The 20,000-nt window shown below is 35.2% G+C and overlaps 1 protein-coding gene across 1 annotated transcript in view; it reads left to right on the top strand.

Moving 5' to 3' along the window:
- Positions 1-20,000, top strand: part of LOC134247313 (plexin-B-like) — a 54,935-nt gene that overhangs the window by 34,861 nt on the left and 74 nt on the right. Inside the window, exons 11-35 of the mRNA XM_062729680.1 lie at positions 378-503; positions 742-840; positions 1,113-1,206; positions 1,834-1,997; positions 2,610-2,767; positions 3,049-3,142; positions 3,243-3,379; positions 4,293-4,463; positions 4,798-4,897; positions 5,003-5,365; positions 7,371-7,544; positions 7,803-8,043; positions 10,248-10,390; positions 10,741-10,871; positions 11,177-11,236; positions 11,665-11,739; positions 12,143-12,362; positions 13,043-13,193; positions 13,445-13,609; positions 16,046-16,218; positions 16,561-16,718; positions 17,920-18,067; positions 18,345-18,485; positions 18,858-18,932; positions 19,033-20,000. The exon at positions 19,033-20,000 is cut by the window's right edge and continues 74 nt beyond it. Of these exons, the coding sequence (XP_062585664.1) occupies positions 378-503; positions 742-840; positions 1,113-1,206; positions 1,834-1,997; positions 2,610-2,767; positions 3,049-3,142; positions 3,243-3,379; positions 4,293-4,463; positions 4,798-4,897; positions 5,003-5,365; positions 7,371-7,544; positions 7,803-8,043; positions 10,248-10,390; positions 10,741-10,871; positions 11,177-11,236; positions 11,665-11,739; positions 12,143-12,362; positions 13,043-13,193; positions 13,445-13,609; positions 16,046-16,218; positions 16,561-16,718; positions 17,920-18,067; positions 18,345-18,485; positions 18,858-18,932; positions 19,033-19,149 (3,678 nt within the window). The 3' untranslated portion in view covers positions 19,150-20,000. The remainder of the gene's footprint in view (positions 1-377; positions 504-741; positions 841-1,112; positions 1,207-1,833; positions 1,998-2,609; positions 2,768-3,048; positions 3,143-3,242; positions 3,380-4,292; positions 4,464-4,797; positions 4,898-5,002; positions 5,366-7,370; positions 7,545-7,802; positions 8,044-10,247; positions 10,391-10,740; positions 10,872-11,176; positions 11,237-11,664; positions 11,740-12,142; positions 12,363-13,042; positions 13,194-13,444; positions 13,610-16,045; positions 16,219-16,560; positions 16,719-17,919; positions 18,068-18,344; positions 18,486-18,857; positions 18,933-19,032) is intronic.

The following is a 20,000-nucleotide window of genomic DNA, read 5'->3' as shown; positions in this document are numbered from 1 at the left end:
AAATATGCATGGCTCTGTCACTAAGGTCGCAGTCTGGGGAAGGTCAAGGTCACATGATTCAGATGCTATGACACAATTTATTGTAAGGATTTTTGAAAGTCAAATACATGTAATACTTTCATACAGGAGACTAATATTTATTAATGACAATAAGTGGTGTTATACCTTTTATATAGGGAGTTTTAATAGGGATATGGAATGCTTCTTTCTTTAGATATTTTTAAGTATGCAGATTTTTTAATGGTTAACAGAAGGTTAGCAGCTTTAGGACTGTTCCTATATGCTGTTTTTTTTAAAAATGTTTGAAATAAATCTAAAGTCTAGACATTTAAAAAAAAAAGCAATGTTCTGATAGTTTCTTTGTTGATGTCTTGCAGGGTAATGAAGGCAAGAGAGGGAGGCAGTTTTGCCCGATGGTGGACAAAATTCAGACAGGCCCTCTGTTTATACCACAGGATCAATCCAAAATAATCATCATCCAAGGAAGAAATTTCCCTGAACCAGTATGTAGTCAAGTCATTTGTACACAAGAAATATGGTAGATAATCATGTTCTTGTATATTTTAACAGTAATACTCAGTAAAACTACTTGATGCAATCACATTCACACAGTATAAAACCTTAGATGTATTAGATGATGCAGTTTTAACTTAATCATATGCCTTCTGACATTCACTCAACACTGAGAAGCAGGTTTTCTTGAACAATCCTTCCTTACTGCATTGATGAATTTTTTGACAGGATGAATACAGTGGAAAAATCTACCTACCGTCATCTCAGACTCTGAATGTGCCTGGAACAAGGATATCAGCCACACAATTAACCTTTAATATTGAAAAGGTATCTACAGTCAGTATTGATACAGAGAAAGGCTTTAATTTTGATTCAGCAAAGAAGTACAGTAGTTGTTCTTGCTACATGCCAAGACATGTTGTGCATAAATTATATCAATTATCCACTTTGAAAATTTGTACAAGAGAAAGAATGTAATTAAATACCAAATAATTCAATTTGAAGAATTGTATTTTTGTTTTTCAGCACTTTTCTATAGGAAATTTGGAATCATTTCTCACATTGAAATATGTTACTTAAATGCAACTCAAAATTTTCAGATCAATGCAGCTATACCAGATGGAAGGTTTGGTGCAACTATGAGTGTTTTGTGGACCAATCAGAAATTTGTCATTGAAAATGATGGACTTGAAGGTAGGTGTAAGAGAATCTCTCATCAGTAACCTTATCTACTGAATTATAATGTAGAAGAAAGAATTAAAATGTAGAGGAAAAATAAAGCCAGAAAATTAGGTTAATAGCAAAGCAAGAGACTAATAAATGTATAAATATATAATGAACTAATTTGTTTTTAGCTCACATAAGCTTTTCTGATCACCTGTCGTCAGTCATCCATCCGTCCATCTTTTCTCACTTTCAACTTTTTCCAAAGAACCACTGGGCCAGTTTTAACCAAAATTGGTAAAAGCTTCCCTTGAGAGAAAAGGAGTTTAATATTCAGAAAAAGGACCCATCCCCCTTAAAAGCTTTAAAGGGGAGGTAATCAAGAAAAGACAACAAATAGGGAAGTGTCATTTAAAAAAATCTCAGTAACCACTAGACCAGAAAAGCTGAAACATATGTTGAAGCTTCCTGAGGTACTGTTGATTCTAAATTATTTAAATTTTGGTTGAAGTGGGGCTACAATAGGCAATCAAAGTTTTTCAAGGGGGGAAACATATGGGGGAAAAAAAGCAATGCCAAAGTTACCCAGGTGAGCATGGTGGCCCATGGGCCTTTAGTTTTTAGTTTACAATTTGTAAGTCATTTGCTTTGTTTTAGTGACTCTGTATAGCTGTAGTGGGCAGGCTAGAGGTGACTGTAGCTTTTGTAAGAACCTGGAAGAAACTTATCCAGACATGAACTGTAAATGGTGTCAAGGGCAGTGTGTCTACAGGCAGCAACCCTGTCCACAATCCAGATGTCCAGGACCCAATGTCACCAGTGTAAGTGTGGCAACCAGTGTTAGTGTGGAAATATGTAGTGTAAAATGACCCAGTGTCACCATCACATAGTGTTATATCAATCTAATGTCACCAGAGTAAGTGAATCTTCATGTAGGGGGTGGGTGTGGGGGGTATTTTATGCAGTTCAAAGCTCACTGTATATTGACAAGTGTATTAAAATTTCTTCAACATGTAAATGAGCAATTTTACAGTACTCTTATGAGTAAGGAGTAACCTAAACATAATCCATGACCTTTTGACCTTAGGTTAAGTTATATTCCATATCCCCTACATTCCTTTCTTTAAGTAAAATCCATTTTACTAGGATACTAATTGAAAACCTTCTTTTTCTAGCAAGAAGCATCATACTGTAGTTCTATTTTATATAAATTTTATACAACTAAACAGATAAATTGTATTACTGATTACAGGGAAATAGCCAAATTAATAATTAATTTCGCAATTTAAGATTTGGAAGTGACTGTTTCAAATATTTTTTCTTTAATTTAATATTCTAACTGCTCAATTTCATGTTAACTTGATAGTTTAATGTATATTCATCTGTATACTTCTGCATATTATGAAATTTGTAAAATTTATATTTTTTTACAGTTGACACCCAATACTGGCCATTTCTTGGGAGGTACAGTTGTCACAATCACAGGGTCCAATCTCGGAATTAAATTTGCTGACATTGAGAACAATGTGACCATAGCAGGCATTGCTTGTAACACAACAGCAAGAAGGGATGATTATCTAGCATCAAAAAGGTTAGTTGATGTTTGATTTGGAGGTAATTAAAACTGTTGATCTTAAGAATCAGATGAGTTTAAGGGCAAGTCGTAGGGATGATTCTTCCTTGCCTTAAAAGAAATTGTTAATGAATACATATTATTTCAACAAATCTGCACTGTATTTTATAAGTATGTCAGATATTAACAATTCCAACTATATGATGATTGTCACACATGTACATATAGTAAAAGAGACTGTTTTTAAAAAAAAATGTGATATCTATATTTATGTGGTGATTTATTAATAACTTTATCAGAATCCGCTGTGTGACGGGGGGTAGGAGTGGAGAGGGGAGCGGTCCTATCAAGATACTGGGGGTCACGCTAAACAAATGTATCTACTCCTATAAGGTAAACACTTAACCAAAGCATTTATGTATTTAAAAAAAAAATTAATTCCTTGGTGACTTTAAAGTTTTATGTGCATTTGTGACTTTTGAATTTTGAACAGACTCCAATGATAACTGGAATTCAACCTAAATTTGCGGCGGAGTCTGGTGGCAGAATTGTGCATCTAAGGGGAGGTAACCTGAACATTGGGAATGGCCCTAAAGTTACCATCAACAATGACACCTGCTTGGTTATTAGGCAAGCATTCAATTTTTTCCCCATTTCTTCTCTTCATCATTCATGCAGTCAAAACCATTTAAATCTTTACTAAATATTATGAAGTATTTTCCTTGAATTAACTTTTTTGCTGAGTTATAGAGAACACAATATATACACTGTATGTGAAATCTTTTAATAGTCTGTGTTAGACAAAAAATGCCATATTAATGACATGTATCCTTAATCCTGATGAGCTTAATTTGTGTTGACTTATTTGCTTTAATGGTCGACAACTAAATGGGCTTATGTGATGAGAAAATCTTCCTCCATCTATCTGTCTGTTTTGAAACAATTTATCATAACACTGCTACAATTCTTCAATAGTTCTGGACTGATTTCAGTAAAATTTGGCACACAAATTGACAACACCATAGATACCAAGAAAGAACATATAACAAGAACATCCATGAAAATGTAATGTCTTCTACAATTTCAGTTACATTTCAATTAAATTTGTACATGAAACCCAGATTATACTTAAAACCTATGGATGTATCATAATTTTAATGTCAGTTGGGCAAGTTCAAGGTCATTTTGTAAATATACATTCACTTTCAATATACAAGTTTAAGGTCACTTAAAAGAATATTGTTAGAACCTTGAGTCTGGTCATTTTGACAATTTCAAGGTCACTTGAAAAAGAATTTAATCTGAGTTTGGTCTATATTTTGGGATTGGTAAAAATTGCAAATGGTATAACTTGTGAGCTTGCTCACAGTACTTCTGGATTAAAGTTTAAGACCCTGTCAGAGTTTTTAGTGCCATTAGGACATTTATCATTTTGATCAAAAAGGTTGATTTTATTTCATAACTCAGCAAAAACAGAGCTGCAAAGAGATTGTGCAGCATGAGGAAACATAAAGATATTTTAATATTTTGTTGTGTTTTACAGTAAAAACATGACTGTCATTTCCTGTATTGTGCCTGCTGGCAGTATGGGTGTGGCTAATGTCTCCGTCCACATTGACGGTAACCCCGTGGATACCACCACCAGTAATTTCTCGTATGTGGATGACCCCACTATACAGAATATTTATCCAGTTCCTCTCTCCTCCTTTGAAAGGTAAGAGGTTTCACAGGAGAATTCAAATTTGACATATGTACATGTAGCAGTAGCTGATGTTACTTGTGTGCATATGCAGGGAATATGTATTTGTTAGTGACAAGTCTGGAAAATAAATGTGAGAATGATTGTCTACTATACAACAATGGATATAATCAATTTGAAAGTTTAAACAGACAGAGAGAAACAATTACATTCAAGTTTACTATTATTCAAAATTATATAAACTGTTAACTGCCTTTATTATTGATTTAAGAATTGCTGAAATTATTTGATAAATTTACTATTTCTATGTACTTAAGGTTGAAATACAATTTTTCCACCTGTTTTACAGCGGAGGAAGAAAATTGACGATAAATGGAACTAACTTTGACGCCATCGACAGTGCATTTATGTTTGTTATTTATGGGGATGGAACATACTCCAAAAACGAGGTTAGAAGAAATTTTTGAAGTATCGATCACTAATGCATAAATTAATTCACCATTTAAAATGCATATAGAAGTAAAAAACATAGACTTAAAAATTCTTTATTCCAGACCTGCAGTATCAAGAATGAGACGACCATTTTTTGTTGGACCCCCGAGAGCCAGACTCGCACAACGCCGGTCGCTTTTGACACGGACACAGAGGATGAACCAAGCAATGGAACAGAGAGGGGTACCCTGTTACAGATGATTCAGATGAAGCCAGTATTACTAAAACGAGCCAGACGGAACCCCCAGGTCAACTCGGCCCAGCTGGGTTTCTACATGGACAATGTGCCCTCGGTACAGGATCTTAAGACCTATTTCCCTAGTGTTCAATCAACACTGTTCTATGCTCCAGATCCTGTAATTCTAGACTTTGAAGAGAATGACAGGATGAAAGCTTACACCCAAGGCATTGTGTTGGAAATCAAGGTTTGTAGAATGAGATTACAGGTTTCTTAACTTAATCTTGGTCTGTTTTTGCTGCTCTTTCTTGTGGAAGATAAGGAGCAGTCATATTTTGTGTGTTTGTTAGGTCACCTGAGTAAACTCAGGTGACCTATTGCTATCCGTTTTCGTCCGTCATCGTTCGTCCTGCGTTAACATTTGAATATTTTCAGCTTCTCTGAAACCACTGAACCAATTTCAACCAATTTTGGCATATAGCATCTATCAGTGAAGGGGAACAAAAATTGGATTTCAAGGTCCCTGCCCCCCTGAGGGGTGGGGCCAAAACCACTAAATTTAGTGCAATCTTTAAAAATCTTCTTCTTTACTCCTGGACATCAAGCAGTCAAACTGTTGGCATGATTGTTATCAGCATTAAGTCCTCTACCAAAATTGTGAAATTCATGGCCCCCCCAGGGTCAGGGGTTCTAGTGCTAGGGCAGGGCTATATTCATTATATAGTGAAAATGCATTATTACTTTGAAAATCTTCTTCTCTGCTCCTGGGTATCAAATAAAGTAACTAAGTACGTAGTAATGATGAGCAAGAGTGGACCCACCAAAATTGTGAATTTTATGGCCACAGGGTCAAGGGTTCTAGTGCTAGGGCGGGGCTCTATTGATTATATAGTGAAAATGCATTAATTCTTTGAAAATCTTCTTCTCTGCTCCTGAGTATTAGATAAACTAACTTAGTACATAGTTATGATGAGCAAGAGGGCCTCTTCTAAATTTGTGAATTTTATGGCCCCAGGATCAGGGGTTCTGGTGATAGTGCGGGGCTCTATTGATTATATAGTGAAAATGCATTAATTCTCTGAAAATCTTCTTTTCTACTCCTGAGTATTAAATAAACTAACTAAATACATAGTAATGATGAGTAAGAGTGCCTCTTTTAAAATTGTGAATTTTAGGGCCCCAGGGTCAGGGGTTCTGGTGATAGGGCGGGGCTCTATTGATTTTATAGTGAAAAATGCATTAGTTCTTTGAAAATCCTTTGCTTTGCTTTTGGGTATTAATTAAAATAACTAAGTTCATAGTTATAATGAGTAAGAGTGCCTCTTTTAATATTGTGAATTTTAGGGTCCCAGGATCATGGGTTTTTGTGTTAGGGTGGGGCTCTATTGATTATAGAGTGGAAAATGCATGAATTCTTTGAAAATCTTTTTCTGTGCTCCTAGGTATTAAATAAACTAAGTTAAATAAACTAAGTACTAAGTACATAGTTATGATGAGCAAGAATGCCTCTACCAAAATTATGAATTTCATGGCCCCAGGGTCATGGGTTCTGGTGGGGCTCTATAATGATTATATAGTGAAAATACATTAATTCTTTGAAAATCTTCTTCTCTACTCCTGGGTAATAAGCTGATGAACTACATGTACCTATATAGTTATGATGTGCAGGGGTTCTTCTTCCAGAATTGTGAATTTCCAGGCCCTGGGTCAGGATACCATGGGAGGGGTCTCTACTTAAATACTGAAAATGAATTGTTTGAAATCTGCTCCTTGGTATTAATCAAACATTTTTGATAAGCAAGTGTGCCTTCTCAAAAATTGTGTAATGTGTGAACCTAGGGTCAGGGGTTCATGTGTGGTAGGGGCACTTCTGATTATTGCTGAATATTACTGATTAGTTGATATGCATTTTTTGTTCCCCTACCCTGCCTATGGGTATTAAGGAGGCTAAGTAACTAAACTAAGCAATTGCTAAGTTCATATTTATGATTAGCATTGGTGCCAGCCTCTTTCAAAATTGTGAATGCTGTAGCATCTATCTTAAAACATGAACCAAATTTTATCATTTGAAAGTTGTTGCATGATTCTCAGGTGACGTATAAAGCCCATGGGCCTCTTGTTTGTCTAATTATTACTTTGTAATGTTTTCACTAGGTCAAATTTTTGTATTACATGTCAGGTTTTTACTATACAATCGTTTGCTCAAAGATACATGTAAAATTACCTTCATTTAAATTCTCTTTTTATTACAGGGAAGGCGATTGAATGCTGCGGCCACTAGAGAGGACGTAGAGGTGTTTGTGGGGGTGGGGCGGTGTAACGTGACCAGTGTTAATGAGGAAGCTATCTACTGTAACCCTCCCACTGATCAACCCGCTCTACGAGACGACGGAAGTCAGCGATCAGACGGAATCCCACGTGTGTTTGTAAGTTAGGTTTTGCAGTCGTTTATTGCAGAAAGAAATCGTTCTTGGAGTGCTGGTAATCTTATCACACCAAGTGACCTTATAAGGTATTTACATGTATTCCAAGAAATATTGGCTACATTGATGTATATTTTGTATGTTTATTGTCAATTAAAGAACTTAAAGAATGAAAAATAGGATTAAGATACAAGCAGACAAATTGTCAACAGCATTCTTTTTTATGTTAATTGGGGCATTTTGTGGTATGTTTTTTTATAGGTCAAGTTTGGAAACCTAGAGAAGATGGTGGGGTTCCTGAAGTACAAAGAAGCAGAGGAGCAGAACCTGATGGTGTATATTGTCCCTGCCCTCCTGGGAACGGCGGGGGTCATCGTCATCATTGTATTAGTGGTTTGTTGGAAATTCCGCAAGCAACAAAAGAATGCAGAACGTGAATACAAGAACATACAGCTCCAACTGGATAACCTGGAGAGTACCGTTAGAAACGAATGTAAACAAGGTGAGTCAGGGTCAAGTGTGTGTTTCATATGTGTATCATGATTGCTTAAAAAATCACATTTTTATGGGGCCAGCTTTTGGTGGTTTGAGGGAAAATGTAAATTTGTAAAGATGAAGAATGGTAGAGTAGGACCTCTTCAAACCTGGAAAACAACAAAAATTGAGCCCCCCCCCCCCCCCCCACACACACACACACAAAAATTAGTGATTTAACGTATTATTATTTTATGTAAGCTTTTACACAATGATTGAAGCCTATATTAATTTATTTTTTATACAAAGTCATCAATATTCCTTGCATCTTTTGTCAAACTTTTTAGCTCACCTGAGCTGAAAGCTCAAGTGAGCTTTTCTGATCACCCGGTGTCCGTCGTCCTCCGTCCGGTCTGTCCGTCCGTATCCGTCCGTCTGTAAACTTTTCACATTTTCAACTTCTTCTCAAGAACCACTGGGCCAATTTTAACCAAACTTGGTACAAAGCATCCTTGGGTAAAGGGGAATTTAAATTGTTAAAATCAAGGGCCAAGACCCCTTCCAAGGGGAGATAATCAAGAAAATACGAAAATAGGGTGGGGTCATTAAAAAATCTTCTTCTCAAGAACCACTGGGCCAGAAAAGCTGAAATTTATGTGGAAGCATCCTGGGGTAGTGTAGATATTAAATTGTTAAAATCATGACCCCCGGGGGTAGGGCGGGGCCACAATAGGGAATCCCAGTTTTACATAGAAATATATAGAACAAATCTTTAAAAATCTTCTTCTCAAGAACCACTGGACCAGAAAAGCTGAAACTTATGTGGAAGCATCCTTGGGTAGTGTAGATATTAAATTGTAAAAATCATGACCCCCGGGGGTAGGGCGGGGCCACAATAGGGAATCCAAGTTTTACCTAGAAATATATAGAATAAATCTTTAAAAATCTTCTTCTCAAGAACCACTTGGCCAGGAAAGCTTAAACTTATATGGGAGCATCCTTGGGTAGTGTAGATATTAAATTGTTAAAATCATGACCTCCGGGGGTAGGGCGGGGCCACAATAGGGAATCCAAATTTTACATAGAAATATATAGAACAAATCTTTTAAAAATCTTCTTCTCAAGAACCACTGGGCCAGGAAAGCTGAAACTTAAGTGGAAGCATCCTTGGGTAGTGTAGATATTAAATTGTTAAAATCATGACCCCTGGGGGTAGGGCGGGGCCACAATAGGGAATCCAAGTTTTACATAGAAATATATAGAACAAATCTTTAAAAATCTTCTTCTCAAGAACCACTAGGCCAGGAAAGCTGAAACTTATGTGGAAGCATCCTTGGGTAGTGTAGATATTAAATTGTAAAAATCATGACCCCCGGGGGTAGGGCGGGGCCACAATAGGGAATCCAAGTTTTACATAGAAATATATAGAACAAATCTTTTAAAAATCTTCTTCTCAAGAACCACTGGGCCAGGAAAGCTGAAACTTAAGTGGAAGCATCCTTGGGTAGTGTAGATATTAAATTGTTAAAATCATGACCCCCGGGGGTTGGGCGGGGCCACAATAGGGAATCCAAATTTTACATAGATATATATAGAACAAATCTTTTAAAAATCTTCTTCTCAAGAACCACTGGGCCAGGAAAGCTGAAATTTATGTGGAAGCATCCTGGGGTAGTGTAGATATTAAATTGTTAAAATCATGACCCCTGGGGGTAGGGCGGGGCCACAATAGGGAATCCAAGTTTTACATAGAAATATATAGAACAAATCTTTAAAAATCTTCTTCTCAAGAACCACTTAACCAGGAAAGCTGAAACTTATGTGGGAGCATCCTTTGGTAGTGTAGATATAAAATTGTTAAAATCATGACCCCCGGGGGTAGGGCGGGGCCACAATAGGGAATCCAAGTTTTACATAGAGATTTATTGAACAAATCTTTTAAAATCTTCTTTTCAAGAACCACTAGGCCAGGAAAGCTGAAACTTATCTGGAAGCATCCTTGGGTAGTGTAGATATTAAATTGTTAAAATCATGACCCTCGGGGACACACACACACACAATAAATCCAAGTTTTACATAGAAATATATATAGAACAAATCTTTTAAAAAGATCTGCATCACCCAAGTTACTCAGGTGAGCGATGTGGCCCATGGGCCTCTTGTTCATTTTTATTTATGTTTATCTCAATCAAACACTTGAAGTATTGTACATTTTGTGTGTCTCTTTTGTAGCGTTTGCAGAGTTACAGACAGACATGACGGACCTGACGACGGACCTGGAGGGCAGTAAGATGCCGTACTATGATTACGAGGAGTACACCTTCAGGGTCCTGTTCCCGGGGATGGTGGATCACATCATACTGCAGCCCCCTCAGGTAAACACAAAATACCTGTATAAGTGTGAGCATGAGATAAAATCTTTGTCCAATACCATGTTAACTTTAAGTCCCTTGCAGTTATTTCAATTCATTAGAATGTTGTAAAATCTGGAATTTTGTCTAATTTGGTCAATTTCTTAAGAACCATTGGTGATCTATTTACATGTACACAAGTTTTACAGTATTGTGCTGCTACATGTACACTGCATAAATGCATTTAAAAATCTATAGATACATTAATTGGGTTCAGATCGTTAAATGATTTATGTTTTGTAACCAATTTTTACATTTAAATCTGAGTATCTCATTATACAAGAACATTCTAACATGTTTGACATTTTAAGCAGAGGAATGGTACTACAGACAGACATCCAGACGTGGCCATCTCTCACTTCAGACAGCTGCTAAACAACAAACACTTCCTGTTGATGTTTATACGAACACTGGAGAAACAGAAGACATTCAGCATCAGGGACAGGTGGGGCGGGGCTAGAAGTAGAATTCCTTATATAAATTTTTGTTACCTGTAAAACCTTCTATGCATTAGTTTTGATATATTATATGAAAGTGAAATGAATTTATTTTGCTGTTTATGTGTGTTAAGGGTACACTTGCTCAATTTGATATGAATGGTTTAAAATTGGATGTACATTGTAAATTCCACTTGCTAAATTGCACAAACGGTATAGACATGTACATGGACTTAAGGTTGTATGGTATTTGTTTCTGAAGTTAAATATCAGACTAGTGTAGATAAAAGATTTCGTTTCTCTGTATTTTCAGAGCCAATGTGGCCTCTCTGTTGATGATTCTCTTCCAGAACAATATGGAGTATATAACACAGTGAGTACCGTCATGTTAAAATATTTAAATGATAAATATTTACTTACAACTGGATCTCACATATATCTGATATAGAGAATAATCCCCTGCTTCAGGCAAGTAGACAGTAATAATAAAAAAAATAGGTGAAGAGAATTGAGGCATTTGTTTTTATGTCAGAGACAAACCATTGTCAGAGATAGAAAATATATCTCTGACAATAAGCATATGTCTTTTGAAGAGTTATCTTTCTTAAGTTATAGGTTATGTTTTGGTTTCCACCAAAATTTAATAAGCTTTAAGATAATTCTTCAAATAACTGTTCTTGTAGGGAGAGGGCGTTATAAGTATTCAGTACTTGTGCTCAATCCCTTTGTAATTATATTACAATAAAATATGTTCAAATCAACTGTTCTTGATGTGTGCTGAAAAAACTTTTTCTTTTGCAGAATCTTGAAGGCTTTACTAAATGATCTGATAGAAAAAAGTATAGAGACCAAAAGAACAAAGATCATGTTAAGGAGGTGTGTAGTTATTTAGTCGATCATTCTCAATAAATTCAATCAGGCATAAAATTATAAAGTCATCAAATGTCTAAGAGAACAGAATGCAAGTTGCAAGAAATTGTGGATTCTTTCTTGAGAACGTGTTAAATATAGGATGGTGAATAGTTACCATGTTCTTTTTTTTGAACACTTTCAACAAAGCAATTAAATTTTGCACTTTGTAAACAAACATTTAAAACTTTCCCCACCTGATTTTAAGCTTAGGAGTAAAAGTCATGCTAAAGACATTTCATCATGCACTTAAATTATATGAATTAAAATATACAACTCTGAGTTTATGAAAAGCTATAGACATTATGCCTTGATTTGCCTTTGTCATTAACTATATACCAAATGACAGCTAGATATATGTCTGTTACAGGACAGAGTCAGTAGTGGAGAAGCTGCTAGCTAACTGGCTGTCCCTGTGTATGTATCGGTACCTCCGGGAGGAGGCAGGTGCCTCCCTCTACACGCTGTATCAGTCCATCAAGTTCCAGGTGGACAAGGGCCCCGTAGACTGCATCACCTGCGAGGCCCGCTACTCCTTGTCTGAGGACAGGCTCCTCCGCACAGAGAAACAGCTAGAGTATAGTGTGCTCGTAAGTATCTACAGACAGACAGACAGCCAGAGTATAGTGTGCTCATAAGTATCTACAGACAGACAGACAGCTAGAGTATAGTGTGCTCGTAAGTATCTACAGAGAAACAGCTAGAGTATAGTGTGCTCGTAAGTATCTACAGAGAAACAGCTAGAGTATAGCGTGCTCGTAAGTATCTACAGAGAAACAGCTAGAGTATAGCGTGCTCGTAAGTATCTACAGAGAAACAGCTGGAGTACAGCGTGCTCGTAAGTATCTACAGAGAAACAGCTAGAGTATAGCATGCTCATAAGTATCTACAGACAGACAGACAGCTAGAGTATAGTGTGCTCATAAGTATCTACAATTAAATAGCTGGAGTAAAGTGTGCTTGAAAGTATCAACAGACAGAGAAACAGCTAGAGTATAGTGTGCTCGTAAGTATCTACAGACAGCTGCAGTAAAGTGTGCTTGTAAGTACAGTGTGTCTGCAGACAGAAAAACTGCTGGAGTATATCATGCTTTTAATTATCTACAGACAAACAGCTAGAGTATAGCATGCTCATAAGTAGGGACTATTAAATATTGAGAACTGGTAATATTATTTATGAACTTCATGTATTAAAACTTAAAGATGCACATAGCAATAGGGAAATTTTAAAGTATGTGTTGCTATTTTCAACTGGTATAATTTTTTGCAGACATTACTGGTGGAGTTTAAAGACAAGCCAGTGACTAAATGCCGAGTCTTAGACTGTGATACTATTACCCAAGCCAAAGAGAAAATGATTGACACGATGTGTCGCAATATTCCATACACACAGCGGCCATGTGCTGCTGATCTAGATCTTGGTAAGCTTATCTAAAGCTTGTTCATTAAATACCTGTATTTTTTATCTACGACAACTAATGTGCATTTATTTACTGACTTTTTATATATATCTAAAGAAGTTTGAACATGCTTGATAAATTCCATATTCAGTTATCCAATTCTTTCTCACTGTACATTTAGAAAACTGCTAATACTGTGTTGGTTGTGAAGTATAGCATTAGTGCCATATTAAGATAAACTAAGGAAAAAAAAACAATGAAATATTCTGTAGAGTGGACCAGACAAGGTAAAATCTTGTGTGATGAGGATAGTTCCACCCCTAAGATAGACGGATGGAAGCAGTTTAATACACTGAAGTATTACAAGGTGGAGGATGGGGCCGAGATGACGTTACTGGAACATCAGAACTGTCGCACACTGCCCAGGTCTCCTAATGGTGAGAATACAGGCTAGAGGGTCTCTAAACTGTCACTAGATTTGTCTTTTTATGAAAAACGTTGGTTGTTTGAATGGTCAGTTATTTAAAATTGATGATTTGTGTAACATATAGATCTTCAATGCAAAAGTAGAGTGTGTTTTGTTTATTTTAGTATTATAATAAATAATTGTTCTTTAGGTGAATGTCTACAAGTATTTTAGATAAAGTGTTCTTAGGTTGTGTATTGTCTATTTCAGTTAAGTGTTCTTAGGTTGTGTATTGTCTATTTCAGTTTAGTGGTTTTAGGTAGTGTATTGTCTATTTCAGTTAAGTGTTCTTAGGTTGTGTATTGTCTATTTCAGTTAAGTGTTCTTAGGTTGTGTATTGTCTATTTCAGTTTAGTGGTTTTAGGTTGTGTATTGTCTATTTCAGTTTAGTGGTTTTAGGTTGTGTATTGTCTATTTCATTTTAGTGGTTTTAGGTTGTGTATTGTCTATTTCAGTTTAGTGGTTTTAGGTTGTGTATTGTCTATATAATGTAAGTGGTTTAGGTTGTGTATTGTCTATTTCAGTTTAGTGGTTTTAGGTTGTGTATTGTCTATTTCATTTTAGTGGTTTTAGGTTGTGTATTGTCTATTTCAGTTTAGTGGTTTTAGGTTGTGTATTTTCTATTTCAGTTAAGTGTTCTTAGGTTGTGTATTGTCTATTTCAGTTAAGTGTTCTTAGGTTATGTATTGTCTATTTCAGTTAAGTGTTCTTAGGTTGTGTATTGTCTATTTCAGTTAAGTGTTTTTAGGTTGTGTATTGCCTATTTCAGTTTAGTGGTTTTAGGTTGTGTACTGTCTATTTCAGTTTAGTGGTTTTAGGTTGTGTATTGTCTATTTCATTTTAGTGGTTTTAGGTTGTGTATTGTCTATTTCAGTTTAGTGGTTTTAGGTTGTGTATTGTCTATTTCATTTTAGTGGTTTTAGGTTGTGTATTGTCTATTTCATTTAAGTTTAGGTTGTGGTTTTAGGTTGTGTATTGTCTATTTCAGTTAAGTGTTCTTAGGTTGTGTATTGTCTATTTCAGTTTAGTGGTTTTAGGCTGTGTATTGTCTATTTCATTTTAGTGGTTTTAGGTTGTGTATTTTCTATTTCAGTTTAGTGGTTTTAGGTTGTGTATTGTCTATTTCATTTAAGTGGTTTTAGGTTGTGTATTGTCTATTTCAGTTAAGTGTTCTTAGGTTGTGTATTGTCTATTTCAGTTAAGTGTTCTTAGGTTGTGTATTGTCTATTTCATTTTAGTGGTTTTAGGTTGTGTATTGTCTATTTCATTTTAGTGGTTTTAGGCTGTGTATTGTCTTTTTCATTTTAGTGGTTTTAGGTTGTGTATTTTCTATTTCAGTTTAGTGGTTTTAGGTTGTGTATTGTCTATTTCATTTAAGTGGTTTTAGGTTGTGTATTGTCTATTTCAGTTAAGTGTTCTTAGGTTGTGTATTGTCTATTTCAGTTAAGTGTTCTTAGGTTGTGTATTGTCTATTTCAGTTAAGTGTTCTTAGGTTGTGTATTGTCTATTTCAGTTTAGTGGTTTTAGGTTGTGTATTGTCTATTTCAGTTTAGTGGTTTTAGGCTGTGTATTGTCTATCTCATTTTAGTGGTTTTAGGTTGTGTATTTTCTGTTTCAGTTTAGTGGTTTTAGGCTGTGTATTGTCTATCTCATTTTAGTGGTTTTAGGTTGTGTATTGTCTATTTCATTTAAGTGGTTTTAGGTTGTGTATTGTCTATTTCAGTTAAGTGTTCATAGGTTGTGTATTGTCTATTTCAGTTTAGTGGGTTTGGGTTGTGTATTGTCTATTTCAGTTGTAGTGTTCTTAGGTTTTAATTAGGGAGTGATATCTATTTGAGTGTTCTTATGGTGTATTGTCTATTTTAAGAGTAAAGTGTGAATGTTTGAGGGTCTATTGTCTATTTTGTATCAGTCTTCCTAGGGTATCTTGTCTACTTTTAATATTATTGCTTTAGGTTTTATTGTGAGTCTTTTTTATTTTGAAGTTTTCCTTTTTTTCTGGGGTGTATTGTCTATGTTTTTGATTTAGTGCTCCTTGTGGATATTGGTGTTTTTAGGATGTATTGTCTATTTTAGTGCTAGTGCTCATAGTAGTGTGTATTGTCTATTTCAATGTTGGTATTTTTAGGATGTATTGTCTATTTTAGTGTAGGTGTTTTTAGGATGTATTGTCTATTTTAGTGCCATTGCTCGTGGTAGTGTGTATTGTTTATTTCAATGTTGGTGTTTTGGGATGTATTGTCTATTTTAGTGTAGGTGTTTTTAGGATGTATTGTCTATTTCAATGTTGGTGTTTTTTAGAAAATATTGTCTATTTCAGTGTTGGTGTTTTTAGGATGTATTGTCTATTTTAGTGCTAGTGCTTGAAGTAGTGTGTATTGTCTATTTCAATGTTGGTGTTTTTTAGGGTCTTTACATTCCTCAGGATTTGCTTTCACAGTGAACAGAGAAGCTCAGCCAATCACACGGACAGAGAGTGAAGTGGGCTGTAAATACTGGCATCTGGTCAAACAGGACGATTTCAACACAGGGATCAAAATCAGCTCAGAAGTCTTCCTAACTCGCCTGCTGGCCACCAAGGTAAGGCTTCTGTATATGTAGTGCACTGGGTAGCCCACTGTAAGATTATAATGCCCCTCATGTAACATGTGAAGGACGTTGAATTGCCAAAAATAGTTATACAGAAAATGTTTTGAAAATTTTAAAATACAAATGTTAAATCAAAAGTATATACCGGGTACATGAAATAAAATATATATTAAAGACCAAGATTTTTTGTGCCGGATAAAGGAATTAAATTCGGAATACGTAATTCCCATATAAATTTCTAATACCAAATCCCTAAATATAACATGATTATGAATCATGTGTTGTACTAGGTTTTGTATGGTTATCACTTATATGTTGTAATTTTTTGTTTAGGGTACCCTGAAGAAGTACATAGACGATTTCTTCACCATTATCCTGACGGCCAATGAGAGCATTCCTCCCGTCATTAAGTCGCTGTTTGACTTCCTGGATGAGGCTGCCGAGAAAAACAACGTAGAACCCGAAGTTGTCTACAACTGGAAGTGTAACAGGTAACTGTACTCACAGGTGCTTGAGGACAGGACCCCCCCCCAATATAGACCCCTGGGCCTGTTAGACTTTTTTACATAAATTATATATGGATAACACATTTGTGATATAATCTATCCTATCAATTCAGAAAATTTGCTTAAACTAACATTTTATAAAAATTTCTACCCACTCTCTATATATAAATTAACAAGGTTGCCAGCTTCGTGTGCAAACCGAGGGGAACTGCCGAGAATTTTCTCATAAATCTAAATAAAGCCCCAAAATCAACAACTCGTATTGTAGATTGAATATTCTTTTCATTAACGACCAACTCTCATGAAGGATAAGGTACTTTAACAGTCGTTATGACCAGTTTTCCACAGGGATGTCAGGCTACAGTCAGCGTTTTTGCTTAGTGAACGGAAGTGACTTGGAGAAGAATTTTTACCGAAATACACAGGTCTGCAGAAAGTCTGAAACACTGTTTTGAAATAAACATTTGAAGAAATTTGGTTGATATACACTTTAAAAAATGTCTTTCAAATGTATTGGAAGAATGAAGTTCTAAACCGCTCCTGTAAATGAAATGTTTCTAATAATTTTTCAAATACCTGATTTGCATGTATCGGTTTTGAGAGTTATGCCCTTTTAAAAATGCAATTTATTAATACCTTCTTTTCCTTAAATACATGTGTATTTCGTGTCTCTCTACAAAACGTTTGAAAATAAAATTTTGATGAAGAATTCGTACAAAAAACAAGAATATATATTTATTGTTGATATCTAACACGCATATCTGGTTATATGGGGAACATGGGGAATTAGTCCTTTCCTCATTACTTCCGTTCAATAAGCTTTTTACGGAGTTGGCAACCTTGCTGAATTTTATATAGAGAATGTAGGGTAGATTTTATAAAACGTTTGTTTTAGGTAATTTTTCGATTTGTTGGTATAGCTCTTATCACAAATATGTCAATGAAAGATTGTTTATGAGAAAAAAGTCGAAAAAGACTAGGGGTCTATATCGAAGGGGGGGGGGGTCCTGTCCTCAAGCACCTGTGACTGTACTCAAGTCTCCATAAAAAACTTAATGACTTAACTTGATATAGGAGATTAAGTTAAAAACCATCTGATAATATTTTATTATTATTATTAATAAGTAGTATAGTTATAGATTTGTCATTTCATTAAAAATGATGAACTATGTTCTTCTCTCCGCAGTGTTCCACTGAGATTTTGGGTGAACATTATCAAGAACCCCGAGTTTGTATACGACATCAACAAAACCAACATTGTGGACTCCTGTCTCTCTGTTGTCGCTCAAGCCTTTATGGATAGTTGCTCAACCTCCGACCAAAATCTAGGAAAGGTATGCCCCATTTTCTGACACTTCATGAAATATGTTTTTTTCCCAGTGTAAACAGGAATTTATAAATTTATAAATGCCTTTTCCTAGATATATTACAATCGAAAAGTCTGATTTTTTAGAAGTATTCTTTCATTTAATCCTTATCAATTTACAGTTGTTATGAACTGGTGTCTGAAATTAAACATTTCGATGCTGCACCTTCACTTCCATGATTTTTATGACAAACAAATATCCTATACATTATAACTGATGGTATTTGTACTGTCTGATTTTGTAGGATTCTCCCTCCAACAAGCTCTTATTTGCCAAAGACATCCCCCAGTACAAGTGTTTGGTGGAGAAATACTTCCAGGACATCAGGGCCATGCCAGCAGTCAGTGACCAGGACCTAAGTGCCTATCTCAATGAAGTCTCCAGGGTAGGTTATTGTCTACACAATCAGTGGTGATTTATACTTCTTATTATACAGCTGTACATACAGTAAAACTTGGTTATAGCCAAGTCACTGAAACCTATGAAATTACTTCGCTTTATCTGTAATTCTTTATTTCCGTATAAGAAATTTGTTAAATTTATTATAGCTGGGGATCCAAGATAACTTCACTATATTTATGAATTCACAATATCCTTGTTCATACTAAACAAGTTTTACTGTATATCTCTGATTTTTTTAAGTGACCTTAAGCAGCATTTTAAGTGGAAATTTTTTTTTTTTAATAACTTTCCAATGAATTCAGTTATCATTTTGAACTAAGTAAACAATGCATTTCTTCATGATTGTCATTTACAGATGGCCACTGATCGCTTCACCAAAGAAAATGCTCTCCATGAACTTTACAACTATGTACATGAATACAGCAATGCAGTAAGGACATTTGGATTCCTTCACCCAAATTAGATTTGTAATTGATGTTAATGGTTTCTTTTTTTCTAATTTTATTGATCACTTTGACATTTTTTTCCAGATCAATGAAAGTCTGGAGGAGGATCAAACATCTTCAGCCCAGCAACTTCCTGCCAAACTAGGTCATGTGATCACAACAATGGAGGGACCCTCGTCTTCAGGCCCCGCCTTCGTCTGACCTTGACCCCCCACCTGGGCATTAATCCCCACTGTGTAGACAAATACTTAATCTGTGTCAAAGTGCAATACTTAAACCATCACTGGCATCTTCCATACATAAGTGTAAAGACCGTGGTTATTTATTCATGTTTCATGACTTGTTATATTTTATAATGAAATTGCTCATACTGTGTTCAAGTCTGATTGTTTTTTGTTTTTTTAATCGTGATTTAATTGTATGTATTTGATAGAAAGATTATCCTTTTCTAGATAGATTATCTCTTTTTAATGTATTTTTTTTTAAAATGTAAAGTATTTACAAATACTAGTCAATGAAAAGGTGCAAATTAAGCTCTCAAACCCCGTATTGTGTGTACCAATTGATTATTCTGAGTGATTGTAGCACAAAACAATTTATAAAAAGCCCCCAAAACCCTTTTAACAGTTTAGGTTCCAGTCACCTCTATCAATTTTTTTTCTCCTCCTGCGATTAAAACCTTTAAGATTTAGTTCTTTTTAGTTGTCACCATTGAATAAAATGTCTATGCAAATTTGAAAGGTTACTAAAACACAAATGTGGATAAAACGGGATTTTGTGAGAATGTTGTGTTTGTTTAATCAGGCCATTTGCTTAAGTCTTTCATTTGTAACTTTGAAATGAAAATTTCCTTGCCAAAATACGAGTGGAAGTTTTAAGTCTGCATTTTTGTGCAACATTTAAATATTGCAGGTTTCAAAGTATTAATGAATTGTTGGTGGTTTATTGAATGGAGTGCACCAATTTCTGACTTTTTGCATATTAGTTATATCATTGATATATGTTAAGTTTTGTTAATATTACATGTAGTTTTTTTTAATCATTTGTTAGTT

Source organism: Saccostrea cucullata, unplaced genomic scaffold (genome assembly GCF_032062105.1).
Source record: "Saccostrea cucullata isolate Sc308-1 unplaced genomic scaffold, CSIRO_AGI_Scuc_v1 ctg61, whole genome shotgun sequence".
In the NCBI taxonomy this organism is placed as follows: domain Eukaryota; kingdom Metazoa; phylum Mollusca; class Bivalvia; order Ostreida; family Ostreidae; genus Saccostrea; species Saccostrea cuccullata.
Note: the sequence above shows the minus strand (reverse complement) of the source record. Positions and strands in the feature narration are given on the sequence as shown.